Source organism: Pezoporus flaviventris, unplaced genomic scaffold (genome assembly GCF_033815535.1).
Source record: "Pezoporus flaviventris isolate CSIRO_AGI_PZ_B2104156 unplaced genomic scaffold, CSIRO_AGI_Pfla_v1 ptg000023l, whole genome shotgun sequence".
Classification (NCBI taxonomy): Eukaryota; Metazoa; Chordata; class Aves; order Psittaciformes; family Psittacidae; genus Pezoporus; species Pezoporus flaviventris.
Window position 1 is genome coordinate 17,976,801 of NW_026892571.1, and position 21,029 is coordinate 17,997,829.

General features: G+C 46.7%; 1 protein-coding gene across 4 annotated transcripts in view; it reads left to right on the forward strand.

Moving 5' to 3' along the window:
• The first annotated feature begins 7,104 nt into the window (after window positions 1–7,104).
• FSTL4 (follistatin like 4) overlaps window positions 7,105–21,029 on the forward strand; it is a 201,878-nt gene continuing 187,953 nt past the window's right edge. For 2 of the 4 annotated variants that reach the window (XM_061457079.1, XM_061457082.1), the window contains exons 1-2: window positions 7,318–7,472; window positions 11,505–11,640. In XM_061457079.1, the coding sequence (XP_061313063.1) occupies window positions 11,512–11,640 (129 nt within the window). In that variant the 5' untranslated portion in view covers window positions 7,318–7,472; window positions 11,505–11,511. Of the gene's footprint in view, window positions 7,242–7,317; window positions 7,473–8,583; window positions 8,608–11,504; window positions 11,641–21,029 lie in introns of those variants that run through there. The other 2 variants (XM_061457080.1, XM_061457081.1) reach the window with 2 other exon arrangements.

The following is a 21,029-nucleotide window of genomic DNA, read 5'->3' on the forward strand; positions in this document are numbered from 1 at the left end:
CAAATAACATCTGACAGGCCCCAGTGGCTGGTGGTAGTGGTGGGAGCTGCTGTTTGGGTACCACTGCGGTGTGCAGGATGTGACGTTTTTCTGGGCAAAGGGGAAGATGGGATGTCAGTCCCTGAGGAGAGCAGTGGGTGCTGTCCCTCTCTGGTAGTCCATCCTTTCACCCCTTTCTAGCTCACTATGGTCAAGGGAAAAGGAGGGGTTGATGTTGTGGTCCAGAGCCCATTCTTCACATGTGTCATAGAATCCCAGACTGCTTTGGGTTGAAGGGACTTTAAAGCTCACCCAGCTCCAACCCCTGCCACGGGCAGGGACCCCTTCCACTGGAGCAGTTTGCTCCAAGCCCCTGTGTCCAACCTGGCCTTGAACACTGCCAGGGATGGGGCAGCCACAGCTTCTCTGGGCACCCTGTGCCAGTGTCTCACTGTCAGGTACAGATCCTGCATTGGACCCTGCTCGTGCCGAGGGGACTGGGCAGAGCCAGTGACGTTAATTTACCATGAGGGGAAAATTACAGTGTAAGTGGTCTCTACTGTGTATAAAACACTCCATGCCAGTGACACTTGCCTCTTCTCTTAGTGATAAAGTGTATTTATTTGTGAAGCAGATCTTAATCTATCTCAGAAGAGTGTTTTTTGTTTCCCACAGTAGCATTTATAATGATTGAAAGGGGAGGCGAGAGAGGACATCTTTCTGTGGCAACGAACAAAAATAAGAATAACTTTTTAGCATTACCATATATCAATAGCCAATTATTTTTGTATGGATGGGTTCTGGCTGGCTGCTAATGGACTGACAATGAGATAAGTCTTCCAGGAGAGAAACCATCGTTTTAGAGATGGAGTGGATGGCCTTTTAATTTTAAGGTATTACCAAAATCACACCTTTCACCTTTAAAAATGGTAAACGATCAGAGTCTTGTTCTAAATCATTTAATTGCTGTTAGAACCAAGCCTGGCTCGTGCTTTGCAGGGGTTTGTCTTTCTTAGCGCTGATGGTGCCATTTCCATTGCTTAATTTTGCTTGACGAACGACGTCCTCCTTGCTCATGCTCCCTCCCAGCCTGCGTGCTGCCCATCTGTCTGCAGAGGCAATTTAAGGAATCTGTAGCAAATTCACCCTTGCTCATGTGTATTTCTTGGTATACAGTGTAGATACACACAGGCACAATGTAAAATGTATTTAACTGATGGTGCGAAGTCGCTTTAGAAACCTTTCACATGTTTCACATGAGGCAGGCTCACATTTCTTGCTGGTTTTACTTCGGCTTTGGTGTGTATTCTCTCATCTTCACCTGTTTCATCCATCTGCATCTCTCTGGCACAGGGATTAGATGTCCTGTCCCTCTGACCAAGCACCTGCTTGGCTGCTCTGTCATAACAGCTCTGAGAAAGGTCCTCGCTTTCAGCTTCCTCTTGAAACAAGCTTGAAAGATCACCACATGCTCCAGAATGTGCACCAAGACTTTCTTATGACTTAGCTGTCCATATAAATAGCCAAGGACCTTAGGAAAAAATATAAATACATTATTGTTATCCGTGCCTATGGAGCACAGTGCTTTCTCGTCTTCAGACAAACACTGTCATAGAATGGTTTGGGTTGGAAGGGACCTTCAAAGCTCATCTAGTCCAACCGCCCTGTAATGAGCAGGGACATAGAATCATAGAATAGTTAAGGTTGGAAAGGACCTGAAGATCATCCAGTTCCAACCCCCCTGCCATGGGCAGGGACACCTCACACTAAACCATGGCACCCAGGGCTCTGTCCAACCTGGCCTTGAACACTGCCAGGGATGGAGTATTCACAGTCTCCCTGGGCAACCCATTCCAGTGCCTCACCACCCTCACAGGAAAGAATTTCCTCCTTATATCCAATCTAAACTTCCCCTGTTTCAGTTTTAACCCATTACCCCTTGTCCTACCACTTCAGTCCTTAATGAATAGTTCATCCCCAGCATCCCTATAGCCCACCTTCAGATACTGGAAGGCTGCTCTGAGGTCTCCACGCAGCCTTCTCTTCTGCAGGCTGAACTAGATCAGGTTGCTCAGAACCACATCCAGCCTGTCCGTCATTTTTGATGGGCTCTCGTGCATGTGGGAGAACAGACCAAAAAAATATTCAGGGATGGGTAAACTGAGGAAAATGGGTGCTTTTCCCCAAGCCACGAGCTCAGTCAATGGCCATGGGACCTGTTCATGCTGGTGCCTCCATTAGCCCACAGTTAAGCTTGAGCATTTGGGTTCTCAGAGTGATGAAGGAACCCACTGAAAGTTGCCACATCCATTTTAATTCAGGTTTCTGGGGCTACTTATTTAAACCCACTGAAAGTTGCCACATCCATTTTAATTCAGGTTTCTGGGGCTACTTATTTAAACCCTCCACATGTCCCATACACAGCCACAAGCCAGCTGCTCTGACAACTAAGAAATAAGAAACGTGCCTTGAGTTCCTGTGGCATTTTCTATTCCAAACTTTGCCCAGTGGCTGATGGTTCCTTCCTCAAAGTGACATATTGATTGTGGGTACACGTAGGGCGAGTATGATTGTGTTCAGTATTTTGAGCTCATCATCTGTTATCCCATTCTCATTGTCATCTGAGGCCCAGACACTATCAAATTGGAAGCAGCAGCGTAGAAAATTAGGAACAAATCAAAACAGACTACAGCTGTGAAATGAATCAAACTCCTGTTTCTACCTTTAGCATTTCCTTTGGTAGAAAACACCTTTTACAGTGTATTTTTTGATTATTTGGAGCTCACAGCTACAAAGGCAGGGATGAAGCGCTGCGATCCAGCATCTGGGGCCGTTTGCCAAACAGAGCAGTCACGTACTAAAACGTGATGAAGACAGAGAAGGACAGGTCCCCAAGGGCAGCACCTACTTAGGGCTGGTCCTTGACCCATTTTGACCACCCGAAGGACGTGCCACTGCTGCAGTGGCTCATCCGTAGACATCCCATCTCCCACAGGAGAACGGCACCCACCAAAAACTCTTGTGTGTTTGCAGCTCTTGACCTTGTCCCTGTGCATTTGCTGCGTCTGAAGTGGAGTGATGGGGTTAGAAAAGCTCAAGGCCGAGCTCCATGTCAGCTTTTCAGAGCAGCCCCTCGGCGCACTAACGCTGTTCCCTGAGAGCAGGCTTTAAATACGTTGTGTGTTTGTATGAAGATGACCACATTAAATTGAAGCAGAAATAAATGGCAATTTAGCTGGCACAGATACACAAAGCTGACACAATCTCCAAACGTTTGAGGCTGCTATTAAATTTGTTCCTCCTTATTAATTTGTGACCAAAAGGATAATGAAAAACTGGCAGTTCTGAAGTTGACATAAAAAGTAAGAGATATACAGTTGGCATGGATAATTTTATGCGCTGTCAAAGCGAAAAGGCTTTGCTAAATGTATGTAGGCAAAGATACACACAGTCATCTTAATGAGCAATTAAAAGATGGACTCCTAATAATTGCATCATGACTCTTGTCACATTTGTATTTGTTTAATATCTCTGGTTGTGGCTGAATCTGGTTTTGAGTCCCTATTTTAATCAGGTCTGATTTAGGCTCTTGGTTCAAATAACTGGAAGTGATGAGCGTGAATCTTGTTGTCCTATTACTCCCTGCGCTTCTCGTTTCCAGTGAATACAATGTTCCTTTAAAAACTCATGTTTAATTACTGTGTTTAGCTATCAAAGGGGGCAAGTGGGTGATTTGCTGTCATTCAAAGTTGGAGTTTTCAAAGAGAAAACCTTGTCTTCCTCTTCTGAACATCGCTCTTACCAGGTTTTGGAAGTGCTTTGGATAGCTCGGGTGGTTTCCAGTTATTTCCTTTGCTGGTTGAAATCAGGGAGGCTCGGCTATGTGCGTTGCTCTGTCGTGGTGGTGCTGTTCTTTATTTACAACAAGAGAGGACCATCTGTTCTTCAAAGCTCTTTCCCTTACCCTAACTGCTGTGGTCACCCTTGAATGCCGCTGTATCTTCAGTGACATGGAGCTGCCTTCCCGAGCTGTTTGAAATTTCCCATCAATCCAACTGAAATTTCCCATCAATTCAATTCCCATTCAAACCGACTGAGGTCGCATCAGTCAAAGCTGACAGCAGGTTGCATGTTTCCAGCTCCTCTCTCCGATGTACATGAGTATGGGACAGGCCCACGTCTCTCTTCACAGCCCTCTGATCTGCCCGTGTCATATTGAACACATTGTCACTTGCAGCTTCCATTCCTCCAAACTTCCAGGGTTTTCTTGCTTTCACATATCTTTTTAACTGAGGGAAGGGGGAGCTGCTTCAGTCTCATTTCAGTGAACAGGTTATCCTGTGTTTTCATGAAGAAACAATACAGCTGCAGGCTTGTTTTCCCCCTTTCTCTGTATAAGAATCTTCTGCTCCTCAAGTCTGTCTTTAAAATCATCCATTTTTCTTTTCCTTCTCACTCCAGTCACTGTTTTTTTTGGCTTCTCCAATTCCCAGCTCAAAAGAAAGCAACAATTATTTTGCTTCAAACTCATCCAGCCCTGAAGATGAGGAATTTACCAGTTTTTCATTGCCAGCCTGCTCAGTTTATTGCTCCTGCTGTTTGCTTTGCCCAGCCTGTGCGGGTGAGTGAAGCAGTGTAGAGGGGAACAGCAAAGCTCCCATAGCATCCTTTCGAAAACACCCCTTGGGATGCACTAGGATACCACTGGGATTTGGAAGGGTCTTAGGACAGATTGAAAGCGTTTGAGCTGGCTGGAGGGTGCAAGGAGGGTGCCTGCCATTTGCTTTTAATCACACACTGGTTTGGGTGTGAAGAGACCTTAAAGCTCATCCAGTCCCAACCCTCTGCCGTGGTCAGGGACACCTTCCACTGGAGCAGGTTGCTCCAAGCCCCTGTATCCAACCTGGCCTTGAGCACTGCCAGGGATGGAAGAGCTTTACGCTCCTTATTGAGGTGTCAAGATGCATGGCATGAAGGCGGCAGGTCAAGCCCTTCTGGGGTCACACAGAAGCACGGCAGCTCCAGCCTGAGCAGTCAGAACTCTGTCAGTGATGTAAAATGAGCAAAATGCGCCTGTTGCTACCAATGTATCACGGCAGGTATCACCCAGCAAGCTGGTGGTGATGGAGAAACATGATTGCCTCCTGGCTCCCGATCCTTATCCTCCAGCCTGCCTGGATAGAAACAAACAGGCAGTGCAAATACTTCAGATGCCTACCAATGCATCTCATGTTTATGCCTGTCTTTAAGACATACAGAGAGATTCTTAAATACTTCGAATTGACAGCACAGACCTATTTCCACAGAATGAATGATGTTGGTAAGTGGCAAGGTTTTTCTTCCTTCCCTTTGGGAAATGGGGAAGAGTTGTCTCCACTGAAATGATTCCCGATTTCTTCCCTCAGGGAAAAGATCTCATTGAAGATAATGCGTTTGTCTCCGATTAGGTTTCAGCTTGATTCTTTTAAAACCTCAGACCTCTCAAACCGATGGGCCAGCTGTGAAATACACACTCATTTCTTCTCTTAGGATGCAGTGAATACTCCCTGCTTTATTCCATTTGTGACTTCAGTTTTGAATCCAAACCTTAAATCAGCCAATTCAGATCATTTCCTGCCCAAAGAAGGAAAACCAGAGAAAAGAAACACTCCAAGGGTCCCCACAAGCCTTTGTTTGGCTATAATAAGCTCTGTATTTCAGAGGTGCTGTGTTGAACAGGGCAGAACGAGGCAGCATTCCAGTATCTGAAGGGGGCTATAGTGATGCTGGGGAGGGACTCCGCATTAGGGACTGCAGTGACAGGACAAGGGGTAACGGGTTCAAACTGAAACAGGGGAAGTTTAGATTGGATCTAAGGAGGAAATTCTTTCCTGTGAGGGTGCTGAGGCACTGGAATGGGTTGCCCAGGGAGGTTGTGAATGCTCCATCCCTGGCAGTGTTCAAGGCCAGGTTGGACAGAGCCTTGGGTGCCATGGTTTAGTGTGAGGTGTCCCTGCCCATGGCAGGGGGGTTGGAACTGGATGATCTTCAGGTCCTTTCCAACCCTAGCTATTCTATGATTCTGTGAACTAAAGGTGTGACAGATTCTGTTGAGCCAACCTGTGTGACCACTGGTGTTACCTGCAAAGAAAATAAGGAATACAAAAGAATTGATTTCTTTTATATATAATTTTTTAAAAAAGAAAGCTTATTGTCATGGGGGAGCCTCTTCTGCAACCCCCTGCTTAATTCTGTGCAATGATTTTTCAATAAGAACATTTCCTTCTGGGCTAGACCCTGTTTCTTGAGGTAGCCTCTGCCTTTTCAAACACCCAGACTAGGGGTTTCCTGTCCTTTCCATGCTAAAGCCAATGACAAATTCCATTCAAATCAGGAGGATTCAGCTGAATTATAGCTTCCTTATAGGAAGAAACACCAACAATTTGTGTGTTTTCTCGGGTCGTTTAGATCACTCATCCCCTGGGTCAAATGCTGGGGTTACATCCATTGCCTGTGGGTATGTCCAGTTTGTGCCTCACCCTTCTCACAGCCTTTGAAGCCAAACACCCAAGTCCCCTTTGTCCTTCTCCCGTAAACATCCAGCCCTTTTTTAAAGGATAAATGAGAAATTGTTATATTGACTTTTATCATCCTTCCTGTTTGAAATCAGACGCGATGGTGAAGGGTAGGGAGGATGAACGAAAGCACGAATGAACGAAAGGCAGCGTTTGCCTCTCTGTCGGACCAGGGGGCTGTGAAAACGAGACATCTTCGATGTGGGGAGCCCTCAGAGGTGGGCTGTGGGGAAAACTCGGTTCCCCGTGGGGTCACCCCGCACCGTGCACGGCAGCGGCCTCGTGTCGCCCAGTCCCGGAGCAGCTCCGTCGCTGCGGCTCTCACGGGCATAGGGGGGTGTGTGTGTGTGTGTGAGATCGAGGGGTGCCCACCCCCTCGGGGGTGTTTGCGCTGCGCTCCCAGCCGCGCACCTCCGGCACACACATACAGGGATGCTCCAACGGGGACCCCGAGCCCCACCGTGTCCCTGCCGCGCTGCCCGCACCCCCAGCGCTGCCTCGACGACGCCCCCCCCACTTGCCCCGAGGGGGCGGTCCCGCCGTCCCCGCACAGGTGTTGGCGATTGGGTGGAATATGCAAATGCGGCGCTGACGTCAGGCGGCTCCGGCCCAGAGAGCACAAATAGGGCCGGCCCCGGCCCGCGCCGCGGACTCAGCCTCTTCCGTGCCCGTCCGGGCCCCTCCGAGCCGCCCCGCTCCCGGCCCCAGGTGAGTGCCGCGGGGCAGCGCTCCCCGCCCCGGGCTCTGCTGCACCGAGGGGCTCCGCTGCCGCTCCGCGCCCTGCGGACCGGAGCGCTGCCGTCCCCGCCCGGGCTGCGGGGAGCGCGCCCGTGGGAACCGCGCTGCTTTCCGCTCCGCGAGTGAGCGCAGCGCTCGGGGCTCCGGATGCCGCCGCTGCAGCCGCCTCCCGCGGACTCCCCCATCCGGGCGCGGTAACAGGTGGGCGCCCGCCGTGGGGCGGGGAGGGACGGACGGGCTTAGGGGGATGCCGCCTCTCCCCCCCCCCCATCCCGACTGGGGGAGCAATAGGTGGAAATGCCGCCCGTGGGGCGGACGCGGCTCCAGCCCCTTGGATGCGGAGGGCAGCGCGGGGGTCGCCCCTTTTACCCCCGCCTTTGCCGGGGCCGTGGCGCTGCCGCCGTCGGTGGGGCACGGAGCCGGGCGGCGCGTCCCGCCGCGGTCGCGAGGCGCCGGCTTTTCCCTCCGCTACCGCTGGGGGGCGCCGTGGTGCAGGCGGCCGTGCCCGCGGGGCGCCCGTCGGACCCCACTGCGCGCCCCGGTCCGTGGGCAGCGGCAGCGGCAAGCGGTGGTGCTTTGTTTGATCAGATACGTTAATTTATGGGATGCTTTAGTTTATGGGATGCTTTAGTTTGTCGGAGGTACCGCGCTCCTTCCCGGCTGGCCTCACATGCTGCTGCGGCGTGGAAATAAACGGCTTTCCCGTGGTGCCAACGGGAGGGATGGTTGGGACTTCTGTAAGCATAACCTGAGAGCAGAGCTGTGATTGAAACGCACAAGAGTCACGGAGGCAGCCTTGAGAGCAAAGATTAATACCTGTGAGGTTTAGGGGCTTCTTGGCAGTCCTTCATCCCTGCTGGATTGGTGTTCCCTGCGTTTCTTGTAGGAGCATTGAAGTGGTTTGGAGAATTGAAAGATCAAGTGAAATGTGCTTAAATATGCTTTTGCTCAAATGGAATATCTGGTTTGTACTTAAACATCACAGTTGGTTCCAGTGAGTTCTTAATGCATCAAAACTTGGAGTAATTTGTCTAGGATACTGGGGAGAGCTGGTGGAATTGTTTGGCTTCCTTATGTCTTGCTGAAAGGTTAGCTTCAAAAGGATTTTTCTCCTTAATTTTGTCGCACTTGTAGCACTCAATAAGAAGTTATCATCATCAGAATTATTTTACAGGTCATAAAAGTGCTGTTTAGACAAGGCTGAAGCAGTTGAAACAGTTGATGGCAGAGGAACTGAGGACCAGATTCTTACCTGATGCTACAAGAGCTGGTTTGACAGAGTGAAGGGTTTGGTCTGAAAGCTTTCCTCTTGCTGTAGCAGCAGCCATAACTTCAGGTAATTGAGTTCAACCTTTTTCATTCTAATGCGAGGCTTGTTGGAGATCACTAAAGGCTGTTGTGAGCTAGTAATTTCCCTAAGCTAAAAATAAGCTGCAATTTAAGTAGCCCCCAAACCAACCCAAATAAAAGCTTTTGGCAAATTCTTTCCTTTTATTAGCCACCATAACCGAATTCTTAATGCTTCTGTATCATGGGGGAAAAAGTTATGGGATCTTTACAGTAATCTGCCTGCTTGGCAGCTCCTATTGCATGTCATGGAAGTGCTTTAAACAGTTTTCTCCACTCAAATGGGCAAGGTCCTGTTTCTGTTCCAAGGTGACCCTTTTTGCTTAAAACATTTACTCTAAACCTTGTGCTTGTGTCTTTGGCAGTGGGATGCTGCCAGTCTGTGTGTTTGGGTGCTGTGTGCAGGAGCCTTTGTGCTTGAGCTTCCTCAGATAAAAAAATGCTTTTGGGAGGTAAAGCGGCGCTGGCTGCAAGGAGGGCTGTAACAGTGCTCTAGCTCAGAGGAAGAAACCCCAGCCTGTAGGTGAACTCTTAGTCTTTGCATAGTATCATCTTTGACCTAAGAGCCAAAACTGCTTTGGCAATCACTCCCCTGAAGCTGAAGGAAACGTGTCACAAATGGATGTGATGCTCAGCTTTGCTTCCCAGCATCTGCATTGCAATCCCCAGTTTCTGCATTACAGGGCAGATTAAACTCTGCTTCCTTGCTCGTGCAGTAAGGTCAGGAGGTGTGTGATAGGTCCCCCCTCCACCCCAGCTCTTGGGAGACCTCTAGGCTTCAGCCGCCAATATTGCTCATTTGTTTCTTGAGTGGAATTACTTGTTTTATGCAGACGTTGCCATGTGTGTGATTTACCTGGGCAGTGCTGTCTGTGCAGGCTCCAAATCTGTCCCTTCTTCAGGTGAAGAGAGGAAATGGGGTACTAAAACTCCTCTGAGTTTACAGCGGTGGTCCAGATCTGTTCCATCAGTTAGACTCTTTCTCTTGACTCTGGTAGCTGTATGGTGTGATGCAGCTGCAGACCAGGTTCTGCAATGAGCCTTCCTCCTAGCTCAGGTTAAGGCGATGCTGAGCTGTGGTTTAGGATGCCGAGTAGCATGAAAATGCTGTATGATTTCAGGCTTAACCCTCACTTGGTATTTACAGTGTACATTTGTTGCTTGGTTTAGGCTATTCAGATATATAACGTGTTTTAGTGCATCCCCTTTTACAGCGAGTGATTGCAATTAGTGTACTGTCAGTCAGCATGCAATAAAAGTAAGCAATTTCTAAACTGACTAGAGAAAGATGTTCTACAAATCCCATTTATAAACCAGCCAGAGTTTTCTAGTGGTAGAGGCTGCCCTTTCAGCTTCATTGGTGTTATAATCATCCTAATCCAAACACCATCACGTTTTCAAGCAGTTGGTTATTTACTAAATACACATGAAAGTAGCTGGTCCCTAGTTGTGCGGTAGGATTGCCATTTCAAGCAGGGTACGAGTCAGAGGTCTCTGGAACTGCAAAGTGAAAGAGTTGTTTGCTGTGAGGGTGTCAACGGAGCATACAAAATACCTCCATAAAAACCACGAGGAGCAGCCTTGCTGTGCGGGAGCGATTCGTAACATAACAATGTACTTGTCACTTATTGATAGAGTGACTCTGGGTTATTAAACATTTATTTGTAGCCCCAGCAACACTGAGCTTTCTAATTGGAATTTAGAAAGCCTAATAAATGTTGATTTCATCCTGAGTGCTCTCAATTCAGGGTGTTTATATGAGCGCTGGGGAAAAGCAGTGCCTGGGCTGCATGGGCATGTGGTGATGCTGTGTTAGGCAGACAAAGTACCTGAGACCGAGTTGGAGCTGGTGTAAATGGTCATGGCTCCAAAATGAATAGTGATGCAGCTGCACACATACCTGGCGTGAAAACACTGTAAAATGAGTCCTGTCAAGATATAAGGTATGCCATGGGGACTTAATTAATCTAGGTTTAATTTTGACGTTAGCAGGTAACTTGCCTTGCTAATGTATATAGCTCAAACCAAGCAGCAGCTTGTCACTTGCATGCTGTAGAAATCATAGGATCCCAGACTGGTTTGGGTTGAAAGGACCTTAAAGCTCATCCAGTCCCAAGTCCCTGCCATGGGCAGGGACATCTTCCACTGGAGCAGGTTGCTCCAAGCCCCATCCAACCTGGCCTTGAGGATTTCCAGGGATGGGCCATGCAAGTCTTCATGGGTTCTGTGGCCATCTAAAGGAGGAAATGGCTATTCTTGTGTCTTGGGGCTCAGCTCGGACCCTGGCTGGTCTTGCAAACTCAAGTGTAGCCTAATGAGGGGGCATCTGCTTGAGACAGTGGCATCTTCCGAGTGAGGGGAATAAGGATATTTCTATGGTTTCTCCAGTGGTCAAAGAAGCGAATGGAGGTGCCTGGGGCTTTCCTGAAGGTCTGCTGAGAATGAGTCCTCAGTAGGAGCGACCCTGTGCTGCTGGGGGTTCTGGAGATGGGATAAAGTAATCCTTTAGCCTTCTCGGTGCCACAGTACCACGTTTTGCTGTGGTTTGCTTTTGGATACTGTAGTTAGATTCAGAAATCCCAGGGCTCTGTTTCTGCGGGTGCTTTGTGGCAGAAGACTGGGAACAACGCGTCCTGTGGGGGTTAGTTTTGGGGTAAGTGTTTCACAAAGATGCTGTAATGTGGGAATTCATTGCCAGAGCACTGATGAGTGCAAGGCAGGAAGATGAGCGTTTTGCTGCGTGTTCTTTGGGAGTCTGCAGAGCTCCATTGACACTGCCCTAGCGTGGATGGGCTCCATCACCTGGAGCTTCGGCCTTGTTACTGAATCTGAGCTGGGTTTTGTTGTGCAATGACTGCTTTCTGACTGTTCTCTTGTTTTCAACAGACGTGAAATGATGAGATCAAGAAGCTTTTGGTTGTCTCTTGTATTGCTTGGGGTTTCCCTGCTGCTCACGAGGGGATGGATGGCTGAAGACAGGAGCAGAAGGCTGTATTTGGATGCGGGGAGATCGCATCAAGAGGTACTGTACACCCGCTGCTGCTGCAGTTACAACTCCTGTGCTTCTAGTTTTGTGCTCTTTGTACTGTGAAAACAGAAAATAAGTGAGGGCTTATCCATGTATTAAACTAAGGAGGTCAGTGAAGAAACAGTGAATCAGCAGCTCCTACACTTACTGAGTATACTTGATATCATTCTGGGAGGGAAACTGCCACGGTGGAGATGCTGGGTTTGTCCCAAAGACGTTATGGTACCGCTCTGTCGTGGGCTGGGGACCTCTGTTACCTGCTCTGTCCCCTGTTGGGACCAGTGATACTAAATGAAACAGGCAAACTTGTCCTGGCTCTTCATTTGGGTCACTGGCCCTTCAAGTAAGACCTGGAAAAAGCCTAAAAAAGGGGCTTTTTTTTGCTGCTTAGAAAAAGGAAAATGGAGCCATAGGTGGTTCTGAGAGAACCAGCGAAGTTACTGCGGGATTGTTTCCCTCCTGACCCTCTGATGTTGAACCTCTGCAAAGTGCAAAGTAATTGGAAAGGGACCAAGAGCCATATCGAGGGATGGGGATCTTTGTCCAGCTGAAGAGGACCCTGATGGGATGGTAGGACTCCTCACGCAGAACAGTAATGCACTCCTCAGCGTTCCATCCCTGGGCTTATGAGAGTGGAGAAGCAGCTGTTTTGAGTGCCGAAGGTGACAGTGTTGGCTTTTGTTACAGTGGTGTGGATTAAACAGGTCCCCATTCTGATCGGTGTCCAGTGTGGGCTGTCCCAATGGGGATGGTGGCTTTCTGGACCAGAGCTCACCGTGTGCCTTGCTGCACAGATGTGGGTAGGCTCAGATTTCGAAGTCTGAGGCATGCAAATCAGGCTATAAAAATCTGGGAATGTGACTTTCATGGAAAGAAAACAATGAATGCTGGAACGATTTTAGCTATTTAATTAGTTCCTGATTATCATAGGTTTGTTAAATGATTGCTCAAATGCCTGGAAGTGGGAGGTGACGGGGGAGGCAAGGGATAGGAGACACTGCTATTTTTTAGCTGCCATTGCCTACAACACTTACGTACTGGCAGACACATTAGTCAGTGCCAGGCTAATGATAAGCTCTTGATGGATTCATGCTGCAATTGGATCTATTTAAGCCTCAGGATTTTGTTCTAGTTGGAGAATCTCATTTCTCCCAGTCACATCCCATCTACAAATACCCGCAGTTGTGTGCGTTAGTTCAATAAGGCAGTTTAAGCCAATTAAGAAGATGCTTTTTGCTGCTTACCAGGACTCGGCTATCATTTCAGTGGAGCTGGAGGTCTGCAGCTCCAAGTTCTGGCTCAAGTGTACTTCTTCCTTGAAATATCCGTCCTCTGCTCTGTAGAAGTGAGGAATAGCAGCTCCCCTCCACACCTCCGCTGTTATTTCGTTGCTGTGTATACTCAGGTAGTACACTGGAACTCTTGTACTCTCTTAGATCACTTTTGCTTTATGAAAAGCAACCAAATATTTTGCATGCTTTTGCATTCAGAAGGATCTCGTTCTGCACTAATCATAGAATCATAGAATAGTTAGGGTTGGAAAGGACCTTAAGATCATCCAGTTCCAACCCCCCTGCCGTGGGCAGGGACACCTCACAGTAAACCATGGCACCCAAGGCTCTGTCCAACCTGGCCTTGAACACTGCCAGGGATGGAGCATTCACAACCTCCCTGGGCAACCCATTCCAGTGCCTCACCACCCTCACAGGAAAGAATTTCCTCCTTATATCCAATCTAAACTTCCCCTGTTTCAGTTTTAACCCGTAACCCCTTGTCCTGTCACTACAGTCCCTAATGAAGAGTCCCTCCCCAGCATCCCTATAGGCCCTCTTCAGATACTATGTATTGGTTTTGATTTTTTTGAAGGCATTACTCTGTGGAATTAATTCCATTACTCCAATGATCTGCTCAAACAAGAACTGTAGAACTATTATATTTGAAAGACACTAATTCATTCTATCTTCCTCTGAAAAAGCATGAAGTGATTGTACCAATTACTTGATCTTGCTGGAGGTGAAAAGGTCGAAGGTAGAAATGCATTTGTTCAGATTTGCACAGAATTTAGCATTAAGGTTTCTAATGTTCAGAGAATGCAGTTGAAATGGCTTCAAGGGATGTAAGTTATAATGTAGATTTGAAAGGGAACTGTACAGAAAGCTTGTTCCACAAGCTTGGTTACGGAAGGGTACAAAACGCCAGGATGAATCTGGAAGCCCTGAACAGAGCTTTTGGGTATGTCAGTGGAATTGAGATCCCCTTTTGAGAGGAAAGCAGCAGTTCTTACGTTATCATTCAGGAAATAGCTTAGCCATGATACCTTTTTAATAATACAGCATCACCTGAGATCATCTTCTAGTGACATTGGCCTTTGTTCAGGTGGCAGCTCCTTATTCCTGAGGAGCTGGTTACCAGCGTTGTGGTTTGATTAATACACAGCTCCATTAGCACGTGTTTGAACCATTGAATCACAAATAGAACAGCTCCTGGCAAGGCACTGAAATTGCTTTAAAAATGTGTAAAGGGTTAATTTCCGCGTCAAATAATTTGACGGGTGCTCTGATCTTGAATTCCTCAGAACTTCATCAAAGCAAGCACTTGGGCATGGGTCACTGACCTTCACTGATACTTGTTGTGATCTACATAGGAGCAAGTTTATGGCATCAAAACCACTGCTTAATTTATGTTGTGATTGCTAAATCGATTTCATCATGGTCTGCGATGGAATTATTGCACTTGTGCTTTGCATTCATAATGGGAAAATGAGTCTTGAGGCCATAGACTGCAATGTACAGCCCTTCTGGCTGATAAAATGACTCTCTAACACACAAATGGCATGTAAATAGGATGATTTCTTGATGATCAGCCTTCCATCTCTCAAATTTATGGGGTGTTCCAGAGAAAATCAGGACTATTTTTAGTCCTGATTAGAATAGTAAACACGTGCCTGCAGTCTGGAGTGCCATGGGTGTAGAATGAACTGCAATGGAAAACCTAATTAAAACAGGGACAATGTTAGGATTTCACCTGCAGCTTGCCTGGTTTGTATTAATGTTTTAGAACGCTGCTGTCACTTTTATGTTATGAGACTTCCCATGGGCTGCTTCCAGAGGGAGCTGGAAAGCTCTGGAAGCTCCTGAGTGCTGTGCATGGGTTTGTGTGGAGCTGGGTTTGAACCATCATGGGAGTAAATCCTGCTGGGAGGTATGGATGCCAAAGACCAAGGCTTGTTTTTGTGCTAATGGATGTTAAACCCCTCAGTTTTAAAAGTACCATAACTTTCTAACTGGCATTTGGAAGGTATTGGCTGTGTAGGTTATCCATCATCTGACCTCTTCGTTAGGTAGGGCTTGGAGGTTTTAAGCAGCTGAAACCCACAGCTGGTTATTTCAAGGAGCAGAGGAGTCATGGGGATGATTTTGTGCTCCTTCCCCCAGCAAGTGTTATTTCCTAATGTGACAGGCTAGGAAAGGAGGGCTTTGGGAGGCAAGGTGGGAAATTGCAAATGCATCTGATGAAAGCTTTTGCTTCTAATGCGACTAGAAGCATGATTTCAGAGCGTGAGCTTGCAGTGAGACAGGCACAGTGCATCACTTTTATATGCAGGAGAAGATCTAATATCCTGGTATTTATTTAAAGAATTATTATTAGTAATGTATTCTCTGCCATGTGTGTGCTCTTCCTGCTTGTACGTCAGTTTGGAGAAAGGAAGGAAAGGACAGGACCAGATTTGAATTCAAATCTATGCTGGGCTATAGCCTGCTCCTGTCATACACATTAGTGAAGGTAAAAGGAGGCAAGACTTAAATTTATGCTTTCATCACTTCGGTGTGTAATGATAATCCCCTCCTTGTTACCTGCATTGATGTGGTATCTCTAGCAAGCTGTAATTGCTGTTTGTAGACCATTCTAAATCTTAACTAGTGTGCTATCCCTGAAGCCTTTGCTCTGAGCGCTGGTTGTCAGAGTATCTGCAGTTCAAGGGGCTGGGGAATGTTTTCATAGTATTGGGATAAAACCCCGCTTACCCCCTCCCAAATACCCCAGAGGGTTTAATGAATGCTATATCTTAAGGGATGGTACCCAGAAGGTTTAATAAATGCTATAGCTGTGGGATGCTGTTATGCTTGAAGTACTAGAAAAGTTGAATATTGGGTTCCTTGGAACAAAGCAGGTACTGTGTACCTGACTAACAGCATCAAGTTAGAAGGCTTTTAGGTTATGTTCATGGATGTGGCTCACTAATAAGTATTGGAGATTGTCAGGACACACCTATAGCACAACTTAAAAGGTGAAAACCTCTTGTATGCAGCCCCTTACAGAACCAGAATCCTGGTTCCTGTTATTGTTTTTAAGCTTATGGCAAGATGCAGTGTGTGACACCACTCTATGGTCCTGCATTGCTTTCTAGGATCTATCACCTTCCACTTAACAGCAGCCAGGACTACCAGGTGCTGTCCCTGCAGTTTAGGTGGTGCCCTGGGTACTAATGACCTTGAATTCGCGTGCTGTGGCTGGCACTTGGATGCTGTTCCTTGGGGAGAGCAGGGACCATGTGGCATAAACTGACCCCAGGAACCACATCTCAGTAAGTTTTTCCTCCTGTCACAGTTGAGTAGCTGTGGAAAAAATCATACTTAAATGGGGGAATGCTGGTGTATTCCTGAAGCAGGGAATAAGACCAGGGTAAAACATCTTGTACATAAATCTAAGGCAGTTCTGACTTGGCTATGGTGTGGTTCTGATGCTCTCTTCAGGAGCTACTTAACCTTAAAAGACTAAATATTGACTAATTGTTTTCCAAATGTAGCATACTCTCCCTTAAAAGCTGTCAGGGTAGTTTTAGAAGGGAGATAGTTCTACTTCAAGTACTTTCTACATAAAGCAGGGGAGTTTTTGCTTAATTCAATTAGGAAGCGTACATCTGCAAACCTGTGGTTTCCAAAATGGGCATCCCAGGAGCTTCCCTGTGGCAGTGTGGAAACTGATGGAGCTGTACCTGGGTTTCTCATCTGAAGTCTGGAAATAGTGAGCGAAATCAGAGATGTAGCACTCATCTCAATTAGTGCCCGTATGGACGAGCAGATGATCCTGTGCGATGCGAGACATCGGAGCTTCTCTCGGTGTTTGTACCAGACAGAACAAATCTAAATTGCCAGCATCTGTACTGGTAGCAAGCTTTCTCTGAACAGCAGTATACGATTTATCTTCTTTTCCTTATGCCTGCTCAAAAAAAGAGATGAAGTGGATGTCCTGTGCCTCATTAGCATCTTGAAAATAGTCTTTGTGCATAGCTTTATAAACACAAAATCCTGATTGTCTGTCTGTTACTCATAACCGCTGCAACTACTACAATCTGTACACAGAGTGCCTCCCCTCGCCCTGCACTGATGGCAGAGTAATGATCCTGACCCCCCAACTTGAGGTAAGGAAGAGCATGCTCTGAAAGGAAAGCAAATATCCCCAGGATGATGGTCTGTTAATAGGATCAGGCACTTCTTTGTTAATTGGCTAAATGAGTCAGGGCTGTGTATTTAGGAATCGTACAGCGGATGATCTGATCCTGAGAGCAGGTCCCTGGAGACTTGGTGTGTGCAGAAGTAACATCTAATTTAGTGATGGACACAGCACGAGCCCTCTGCATGCGCTGAATTTGATTTATCCCCTTGCACAAGCACTGCAGTCTCTGCCACAAAGTAAGAGGGTTGCTACAGTCCAGTGATACAGGCAGCGTGTGGATGTGAAACGTTGCCTGGTCTGCATCTCTTCTATCTGCTGCATTAATAGGGCTTTTTTGGCAGTGTCCCCTATGTTAACCTTTGCTTATGGTCTTAAGGGACTCCTGACTAAATCTGCATTTAAAAGAGCAGGAGACTGAAAACACTGCAAGGTTTGCTGTTCTTGAGGGCAGTCGGTACCTGTTTGGTACCAAACTTGGTGCATATTAGGCATCATGCTGTGGGATCAGAGACTGACATAAAGGATGGCAATGCACAGCTGGATGCAAATCTGTGTGTACTGGTTTGCACATGGAGGAAGCTGGGAAAGAAAGAGAACTATAGAGAGGCACTGTACTGCAAAGATGTGAACCTTAAAATACTACATTGAGCTATTGCTCAGGGATTCCTGCTTGTGTGCCTCTGCATGCTGGTTTATGAGCATTCATCCTCTGGTGTTAGTCAAGGGAAAACTAGGTAGAAGTAGCAGACAGGAACTTGTCTTTCCCAATTTCAAGCCTAATTGTGACTGTTTAATTATGAACCTTGCAAAGTGTGCTCACTCTTCTCTTCAAATTAGAATGCAGGAAATTGCATGTGGCCAATTGTGGATGTGCAGGGACAAAAGGAAGAACAACTGTTACAGAAAAATAAGGGAACAGTCCTTTCTCCATCCCTGTTGGTAGCTTGTCTGTGTGCATTGCTTGTCATTTACAAACCAAGTACACAGTACTGTGTAGCTGCTGTAATTTGTGATGGTGCTAGCCTCTGCGTGTGTTTCAGAGCAGCCTTTTAGGAGCCTTGTCCCATGTCGCATCTCATTGCAGTGGGTTGGCATGTTTTTATTTAAGGCTGCTGAGGGGATGTATTATACACACACCTTAGTGTCTAGTCCGTGGCTGTAGGATCCGGGTTAATAGATTGCTTTTAATCATGCACAGCAGCTTCTAGTGATGTGACTATACATGCATTAAATGGTTATAAATTCTAGATACCTAATGACATGTTTTTAACCTGCTGTAGACAACATTACTTGTCTACAGGCTAGACTGTTGTTTTTCTAGAGCTGAGGAGGGCTTTGAGCAGCTTGTTTGTGTGTCTGCATCCTGTCCCCACTCCCATGGGTATCTTAAAGCTTTGGGGAAGCTCTGCTTCATACTGTGCTTCCTGCAGGCAGGCCTGGACCAGCTTTGTCTAGAGGCAGTCCTGGTTCAGCTTTGATTCTGGAAGACCTCCCCTTTGGTCATGCTGTGATAATAACTTCACGTAGTTGGAGCATCCACATGTCTGTTTTGCTCTGCCTGCTCAGTCCTTGGCTGGAGAGAATAGGTGGATGTTAGTAATAGATGGGGGACTTAGGTTTCTATGTGATGAACGGCTCTTACTGCTTGGTACAGCAATTTCTTGGTTGTCATAGATCACTTTTATAATCAGAAATTAGCCCTTCAGTGGGTTGGTCTTGCCTGTAGTTCTAAAGCTGAGAGGAATCAGCATCACACACTGGTTTATGCTGGAAGGGACCTTAAAGCTCATTCAGTTCCAGCCCTCTGCCACGGGCAGGGACACCAGAGCAGCTTGCTCCAAGCCCCTGTGTTCAACCTGGCCTTGAACTTCCAGGGACAGGGAACATGCACATGGTCTTTCCTTGCTGCCCCTGTTTGCTTGAATGCAGCTCTAAAAAGTAACAATGATTAACTGCCCATGAGCACTGGTGTAATGAAGCTAGGCTGAAGTGATTGTAGCAGCAGTTGGTGTCAATAGTGTGGCGGTGGTTCCACGTTTTCTGGGCTTCACTTGGTAGGGACATTCAAAAGCAGCACCCGAAGACAAGACAACAAATAGGCTGTCCAGCAAACTTGGGTTTGCTTGACTGTAGGAGAGTTGAAGCCAAGTCTTTCATTACCCTAATGCAGGGAAAAAAAAACCCAACAATCAGAGGAGACAGAAGTAAAATACAGTACTAACTGTGATGCCCCTTTCTGCAGTGGGGTCACGAGGTGGGGGCCTCCTGCTTCAGCAGCAGAAGCTCACGTAGCCTTCCCCCACCCCACAACAGGGATTTATAGGGAGAAGAGACTGTTGCCTTGTATAGTGCACAATATGTTATTTGTGGGGGTACAGGACAGATGTAGATGTGTTTTTATAGAGATGTTTAAACATTCTATTTACACTGACACCAAACAACCTGAAAGCGGTTTTGCTGCTCGCATCCCTCACTAATGACTGTCAGTAAATCTGTTTGCAGTACTCTGGTTACCAAGCACTGTACTACATTGCGTATTCCCTCTGTGTAGTTGTATTTTAACTCTGCACAATGAAGCGTGTGTCCCCCCCCCCGCCCTGTGTTTGCTCTGAATGGAATCTGATTTTTCATTCCAGAAGTGTTCTGCTCATCCGTGGGCCCATGATTCAGCATTAATCAGCAGCCTGTAACACAAACCAGCTATTACAGCTTGGCAGGACGTTGAGATGCTGTCTTCTGAAAGACTGGCGTTCCCCTCCTGTGAGAACAGAAAAGGGCTTTGTTGTTCAATGGCAGGAGGTTCACACAGGTGCCTGTGCAACGCATGACAGCTACAGGGAGTGAGCTGTAGTTCTGATTCATATTGTTCTTTAGTCCTCCAGGTCCAGGTTGGGTTAGTAATTGCACTAGATGACACTACATCGCCTCTCAACCATTGGCACTGGGTTGGTTCATCTTCTGGAGATGCACTTTTTCAATAGCTACACGTCTGGTGAAACCAAATACTGGAGCAAAACCACACTGCATCGATTTGCATATAATGATTAGGCATTTCAGGTACAGAACAGAAGGACCTTTTCTTCTGCATTCAATTAACTGACATTAAAAAGCAGGCAAATAGGTGCTAAACATGAACCTTGACAAATAAAACCCTTGTATTGCATTAATGAAATGCTGCTTAAAATGGTACTTGTGAAGAAGCTTTCTAGAAGGAATGAGGAATCTGAAGCCAATTTTTCCCTTCAAAGCCTATGAGTTATGCTCTGATAAAATTAGATTTTTAGTTAAAGGAATTTGTAGTTGTTAAATGCTGCCCATGAAATAAGTCTCATTTATAACCATCTGCTTTATGGCTTCTGCAGGAGAGTATTCTTCAGGCAATGCATCCAAGAACTTTAGTGTCATTTTTATCCAAATAGTTTGATTCTCTACCACTAACACTATTAAAACCTCAGTGTGATTTTTTTCCTTTTCAACTTGAGAGCAGTATCTTGCACTTCAAAGAAGGGGTGACTCCTCTCTCCTGTGAAGAGATTGCCCAAGCCATACACGGCGCTGTGCCTGTGGCCAGACTTGCTGGTAATGTCTTTTAGTGGTATATTAGATCACTAATAGAAAGGTCTTATGTTCAACATGCCCCCAAGGAGTGAAATTAGCATCGTTTCTTTTCTGTGCTACAGAAGAGAGAAATGATTTTGGCTGAAGCAAACTAAGAAAAATGAGCCCTTCCTGCAGTTTTACTTTACTGGAGGGATAGAAACCACAGTTGTGTGTCTACCTGGAGGTGATGGATTTTTGTGGCTGCTCTTTAAGCCAGGTGTATTTCCCACTTCACTGTGTACTCCTGAAACGTTGAGTGTTCTCAGTGCCTTTTCTACATTGAAAGGGAGGTTTTGGGGGGATGTACCAAGTGCTCCCAGGTAATG